This window comes from Chrysochloris asiatica, unplaced genomic scaffold (assembly GCF_000296735.1).
Source record: "Chrysochloris asiatica unplaced genomic scaffold, ChrAsi1.0 scaffold00140, whole genome shotgun sequence".
Lineage (NCBI taxonomy): Eukaryota > Metazoa > Chordata > Mammalia > Afrosoricida > Chrysochloridae > Chrysochloris > Chrysochloris asiatica.
In genome coordinates this window covers 2723495-2731215 of record NW_006408658.1, presented here as the reverse complement: position 1 = coordinate 2731215, position 7721 = coordinate 2723495, and the positions used below count along the sequence as shown (strand labels likewise).

At 36.5% G+C, this 7721-nt stretch overlaps 1 protein-coding gene across 1 annotated transcript; it reads left to right on the top strand.

Moving 5' to 3' along the window:
- The first annotated feature begins 4310 nt into the window (after positions 1-4310).
- LOC102829747 (olfactory receptor 51F1-like) lies at positions 4311-5246 on the top strand. Its single transcript, XM_006870311.1, has one exon. The coding sequence runs from the start codon at positions 4311-4313 to the stop codon at positions 5244-5246; it is 936 nt and encodes a 311-aa protein (XP_006870373.1).
- Positions 5247-7721: the final 2475 nt, after the last annotated feature.

Below are 7721 nucleotides of genomic sequence, written 5' to 3'. Positions count from 1 at the left end.
GTAATGCTTGTTAGTAATCTCATACATGAGCCCTGGATATCCACAGACAAATGTAAAAACCTTCCCTAAAAGCCGAGACTGTAAATTCCAAAAAGGCAAGTCCCCTGCCCCTCATCCAAAAAAAAAAAAAGCTAAAGAGGAGAGAAACACTGTTAACTGATGATACATGGAGGAGATAATAATCAATGTAATGAAACAAGCTTTATGAACGGTTGTATGTGAAGCTGATGATGTGCCCTGTAAACTTTCACTCAATCCAAAATAAAAACATTTAATTAAAAAAAAAAAAACTCATGAGAAGTCATCTAAGGTACAAGTATTAAACCCTCCATGTACAGAGGAAAGACAAGTGATGAAAATTGAAGATGCTTGGAATCAATTAATCCAATGGTATACATGAACATCAGCATCCATGACCCTGAGACCAGAAGAACTGGATGTTATCTGGCTAACACAACCCACTGTTCTGAAAGGAATCACATCAGATGGTCACAGATAGTGTAGGGAAAATGTGGAACAAAATTGAAAATTATAAAAAGACCAGGCATACTAGTTAGAACGAGATTGAAGGAACCCAAGACTATGGCCCTCAGCCACCATGCAATAGAACTCATCCTCATGGTCCAATTTTCACCCATACAGAATATAGGTATATGGGGGCTGTGAGTGGAGGTAGACAACAAAACTAGAAAGATATGCTCACCATGGAATGGTCAGCCATTCAAGATCATTTACAAAATTCTAACATGCATTTGTGTTTAGATTTTAAGTGTATGAATCAAGGATGTATGTCAAAATCAATGTGTATGATTTTGTAAGACTTCCTTTATTTCCATGTTTTTATGATTGATTTGATATTAAAATCAAGCACATATTATTTTAAAATAAAGACATGCAAACATTAAGAACAAAAATAAAGGTATACATTTTAATTTCCCCACAAATCACAAGCTTTTGCTTTATCCCCAGGACTTCTGGTATGTCTCTCTTAAGAAACATTCTTCCTGATGTTGGAAGGTTGCTCTTAAGCTTCAGTGTCACACTTAGGAGAAACAACAGAATCAAAAGGAAAAATGTACAGATCAGTCTGCAATGAATGACAAAGGGACCAGAGAGAGGAAACATTAAGTGGACATATGTCTACTAATCTTTCACAAGAAATCCAGATGATGTAATAGGATTAAGGCAGAACTCTTTCTCTAAAGCTTATTGTGTTGTTGTGCCCGATTTCATGTCCCCCACGAAAGACTCTCCTCATGTATGCAATCAGCAGAAGCATTTATTGATCTCAACACAGCACGTGGTGGGTCTACCATCTGAATTGATGGAGACCCCGAAAGCAGGCATGCAGGCCTTTTTATAGAGAGTCAGGGGAAGATCCTCATGATAGCATGATTGGCTCTTATCTGGGGAAGGTTGCTAGCGTCAGAAATTTGGCAGTTAGGGAGGGTTCTAACGGTTACTGGCGCCAATTTGGTGGTTAGAGTGGGTTCAGGTATGTGGGAAGAAATTTCTTTAGGGAAGGGAAACTGATAAAGGAATTTTTCTGGTTGGGGTCTTTTAGTCCTTCAGTTCCAGAACCTACTTTTAAATTGATCTGCGCATGTTGAACCCAGAAGATGTGAAATACATGGTATTCTCATTTCATCTATGTAGAAGAAAACAGCACTTATGATTGCAGAAGGCACTCAAAGTTAACTTGAATAGCAGAAAGGACTTCAACTTTATCTTCAAATAAGCCTGGTTTGAACCCTTAATTCCCCATTTGCAGGACAAATTACATAAACTCCCTGAGTCACAATTTTCTCCCTGTTCCATACTTAATCCATTTTTTCCCAGTCAGTTCTCCACAGAGCAGCAATGGTGTTTTCAGCTTTCAAATTTGTTCATGATCCTGTCCTACTCAAAACGTTCTGCTGTTTTCCATTATTTCACAGTAAGTAAGGCCTTCACAGGACACTTGGTACTTATCTGCCTCTACCTTCAGTTTCTTCTTCATGACTGCTCTTCCTTCATTATGAGGTCCAGGCACACACCTCCTTTCATATTCGTTCAGCTTGTCTTTCTTCAACCATGTTCCATGGTCCCACAGTCTTGGTTATTTCTAGACCATATTTTAACCCCAAGCACAGAAATAACTTTAGTGAGGGTGTATGGTTTTCCTCAACATTCAGTCCTAAGTGCTACAACGGAGCAGGCACATAGAAAATATCTACCATAATTATTATATTGAAAATAAATTTATTAATTAAAACAGCTAAAAGTTAATAAATTATTTAAGCCATGATATATAGCACACAACAATTGCTCAAAAAAAGGATGATTACTATTTCAGAAAATAATATCCCCAGGCCTAATAATAAATGTCAAAAAAATTCTATTTAGGCTTACTTGTTTGCTTTCATTTAAGCTTTTTCGGTTCTATTTCTTAATTTATTGCAAAACTAGTGATTAAATGTTTATTTTAATGAAACTTCCTTTTAATGGAGAATGAAAGAAATGGAACTCTAAGAAAATTACAAAGCATATATAACAAACCCTTCCTTGCATATGGGAGTATTCAGTTACATTATTTCATTTCTTTTTAAGGAGTTTAATTTCCTGTAGGAAATACTTGGTTGAAATCTGGGAAAGAATGTTCCTATTATTATGGTTTTTCTTAAATTATCAGGTGCTTGAGGAAATCAGAGCCTGCTTATTCCCTGTGGGGTGTAGGATTGTGCTCTTGATCAGTCAGTCATCTGGGAAAAGCTATTTAAACAGTACTTTGTTCTGGCAGGAAAGAGTTACAGTTTTACATTCTTCTCAAATAACTGCCTAAGGAAACAAGTCCAGACGCTACCTGAATGCTAAAAACACTCAACTCAGAAGGTTCCATTTCCCTTTTCTCTAGACAGAGAAACTTCTTCCTCCAGTGGACAGACAGCAAGGTAGGAAGAGGAAGAAAAGTAAGTGGAAGGGAGATATATCACAGGTGGGGAAAGTTAGAGTTGAAATTTGAAAGAGGAGGAAATACATCCTTCCTAAATTCCTAGTTTTTTTTTTGGGTTAATGGGAAAGAAGATGGAAATAAGAGTCTGTAATTGGAAAAATGATCACAAAACAACTCTCTAGAAACATTTAAAAATAAAAAGTGCATTCATACCAAACCAATGGACATGGATTCGATTCTTAATTGAACTTTAATGTAAGTAAATTCATCAATTACTTACTTGTTTATGTCATTTTCAACTGAGAGAATTTCCATGTTTGGTAGTACTCTTAACAAAGAAATAATTTTAATTGACCAATGTCAAGTAAATTTATAATAAACTCTATCATATAAAGAAAATAGTTCAGTTTTGAAAAGAAAAGGATTGTTATTGTTGTACCATTGAGCAAATTTCACCTCATAGTAATCCTATATGATAAAGTAGACTTCTCCACGGGGCTTCATAGGTGAGAATTTTTATGGGAATAGTTCTTCAGGTCGTTTTTTCCATAGTGCCTCTGGTGGGCACAAACCACCAACCTATTGGTTAGAAGGTGAGTTCTTAACCTCACCTATGAGCTCTGGTAGCATAGTGGTTACGAATCGGGCTGTGAACCTTAAGGTCAGCGGTTCGAAACTACCAGCTGCTCTGCGGGAGAAAGATCGGGCTTTCTACTCCCGTAAAGATTTACACTCTCGGAAACGCTGTACAGGGTCGCTATGGGTCGGAACCGACTCAACAGCACTTAACAACAACATTTAAGCTTTGCTCTGCCAGAGTTTCTTGTTTTATTATGCCTACTTTTAAATTTTTCAGTATTTTTCTACTTTCTTGTTCTAGAAAAATTATCTGTTAACTAGACACAGAAACATGTACACAGGGGAATGAATGCATGCTTCCTTTTGTTTCAGGCTCCATTATTGCTCATCAGAAGACTTCTCTATTTTAGGCATTGCACTCGTGAGTTTTTGCATTAAATTTGATTCTTTAAATGATTGAAATATAATCACGCTTTCTGAGTCTTCTGGCCCTTCCTTACTTTAATTGTCTCTCTCATGTAAGCCTACTCCCAGCCTTGCTGCTTACAGCATGTGCTAAGCATGGTATAGTAAAACAACTTTTACTTGTGTTTAGTAAATTAAACTAGCTAAGCTTCTTTTTAACTCATCTGTAAAAAGAAAGATGATAGATAAAATCTACCTCTAGAGTATTTGAAGGATTACCTGTTGCATAGTAATTAAAACAAGAATCAAAATAACTGACAGAGTAGTTTTAACTCAGTGAAATGTTTCATTGCAGGAATTTACAGAAGGAGAGTGGCTTTTCATTCAGACTACCATGCTATCTCTTGGTAATTCCAGTTCTTCAGTTTTCTTCTTGACAGGATTTCCAGGGCTGGAAGCTTTCCACATCTGGTTCTCCATCCCTTTTTGCTGCCTGTATATAATTGCCCTGTTGGGGAACAGCAGGATTCTCTATGTGGTGATGACAGACTCCAATCTCCATGAGCCCATGTACTATTTTCTCTCCCTGCTCTCAACCACTGACATGGGCATCACCATTTCTTCTCTTCCCACAACACTGGGTGTCCTCTGGTTCAATACCAGAATTATCAGCTTAGATGCCTGCATTGTACAGATGTTCTTTCTGCATGGATTTACCCTCATGGAATCCTCTGTGCTATTGGCCATGGCTTTTGACCGTTTTATCGCCATCTGCAACCCCTTAAGATACGCTATGATCTTAACTAACTCTAGAATCATCAAAGCTGGGGTTGTGATTATTGTACGAATGTTGTTCAACCTGGTGCCCTTGCTTCTGCTTCTTAAGCGGTTGTCCTTCTGTGGTCCTAATATGCTTGCTCACTCCTATTGCTATCATCCTGATGTGATTAAGTGTTCGTGTTCAAGTATCAAGGTCAACAGCATCTGCGGCTTAGTTGTTCTCATTCTGACATCTGGTATAGACATTCCCTGCATTTTCCTTTCCTATGTGCTAATCATTAAGTCCATCTTCAGGATTGCTTCCCCAGAGGAACGAACTAAGATCTTCAGCACCTGTTTCTCTCACATTGGTGCCGTTGCCATCTTCTACATCCCCTGGGTCATTTTGGCCCTGGTACATCGCTTTGCTCATAAGGCACCTCCATATGTTCATACTCTGATGTCAACTCTCCATTTCCTCTTTCCCCCAGTGCTGAATCCTATCATATATAGTGTGAAGACCAAGCAAATACGTAGGGCCTTCTTCAAACTGTTTTCAAACACAAAGTAGCCAGTCTGATCCAGCAGTCTGATGGTTGTCTTGAGTCTTCTCTTCCTTCCTCCCTTCATCATTTTATTGAGTAGCATCAGGGATTTTTTTGGTGCTGACAATACTATGGCATATAAGGCACATTCCTGAAAATGTGTCTGAAAAAAGCACGAATGAAAGAAAGGAATGAAAAACCCTTCTGCCATCTCAAATAGTTTCTATATTCCAATGAAAGAACATAAAATAAATATGCAATAACAATAATGCATGATTGGTGCTATTAAATAATCATGTACAAGAGGCAAAGGGATACTGAAGACAACATCTAAATGAGATTGGAAGTCCAACGAATTCTTAGTGGAGGTTACTACTTGGACTAGGAAGAATGATAGACAAAAAAGGACCTCCCCAGTCATGGACACAGCATTGTAAAGCCAATGAAATATGACCATACACCAAGGAACTACGCACAGTTCATGTCATTGGAGTAACGGGGTGTGTGATAAGAAAACAAGAGGTAATGTTAAATACAACATTGTAAAAAAAAAAAAAAATGTGCTAGTGATTAGAGTTAGTACAATGTTAGAGGTATGGAAACAAGAAAAAATTTTAAAGAAGAATGATCGGCTGGAATTGTAAAGATTTATGAGAGAATTTCCTTTTAAATGAAATAATTGGTCTCTGGATTTTTAAAAAATCTGTCTTTACTCCTGTTTTTGAGACAATCTTTAAGAAACATTATCATCTATTGTTCCTCCTTTATTATTTTGGGATACCTTGCAATAAATTGCATACCTTATCATATCATATAGTAAGTTTCCTCTTTTCCCCGCTAATTGTATTGTTTTTAGGTGCAGTGGTGCCAGCTCTGATTCAGACTGACCTTGTATAGCGTTTTCTAGAGGAGCAGTTCCTGGGTCTGAACAGCCAACCTTGCAGTTAGCAGTTCAGTCAGTGTTTATCCTATAGAGTCATACCTATCATTCAGATCTTGCCATCTACTATCGCTGCACTTGATTTTTAGTAAAAGCCTAGACCCTTTATTTCTCAAGATCATATACTGAAATTCATAGAGCTCAAAGGGCAAGTGCGTATGAGTGGTACATTTCAGTGGCTTTGTCTCTCCTACGATGTCTATTCTTTAAATGCATTTCTATTTTCTCCTCACACATACAAAAAAACCCTATGATATGAGGTTTGAAACATTAATTACCTTATGTCATAGTTTGAAACAAACAAGGTTATGAAAGAGGTACAAAGTAGAACAAAAATGGGAAAAAAGTATGAAATACTTCCCTAAAAGTACTCAGTAAAGTACTGTATTATTTCTAAATCAGTTATAGATTCAAAGCAATCCCAACAAATCCACAAAATTCTGTGTGGATAAAAGTATGAAATACTTCCCTAAAAGTACTCAGTAAAGTACTGTATTATTTCTAAATCAGTTATAGATTCAAAGCAATCCCAACAAATCCACAAAATTCTGTGTGGATTTGTGTGTATGCATATGTCTCTTCATGTATGTAAATTTTTAAATTTTTATAATTAAATTGAATTAAAGAGGTCTTATTCTACTGGCTCTCAGAATTTAATACAAGGCAACAGTGATCGAGACAATGTGGTTTTGGCACACAACTAGACAAATAGAGCAACAAAACAGAATGCAGAGTCCCAAATAGACCTATCCCATAAACAGACGCTCTATTTATAATCTATGTGGAGCCATATAGCACTGTAGAAAATACGTTTTCAGTGAATGTAGTTAATTGTATATTTATACAGTCAAAAACTAAACGATTCTGCCACCACATATTTAAATAGAATTCTACTCCAAGTGAATTACACAGTTAAATGTAAATATAATGTATTCCTATAGATGAGTCCTGGTGTGGCACTGGGGGTTAATGCACCAGACTGCAAAGCCGTTTAAACTGCAAGGTCGGTGGTTCAAGCTCACCAGTCACTCCTCTAGAAACCCTATATAGGGTCACTATGGGTCGGAACAGATTCGACAGCACACAACAACAACAACATAGATGGATGTTGTTGTTAAGTCAATGAGTAGGTTCCGACTCATAGCCACCCTGTATAGGGTTTCCCAAAAGTAGATAGTGGATTTGGACTGTCAAACACTGTTAGCAATCCAGTGCTTATCTTACAACACCACACCAGGACTGCTATGATAATATATTTAAGTTCTTAAAATATATTTAAGTTCTTAAACTAGGCTACTATTTTTTTAATGTAAAAATAAATGTTTAACTTGCTTTAAATTGAATAGAAAATTCTGTTCATCAAAAGACACTGAATGGAAAATTAATTTTTCTACAAATTTTCATCCAAACAACAATAAAAAGTTAAAATAAATAATATTAAATATTAAAAAGAACAGTAATTAAACAAGTAAATGACTAGAAAAATGGAAAACAAGTTTGAAACAGTCAAAGAAATTATTCAGAGTCATTAAATGCATGAAAAGGTGCACATCATCATTGG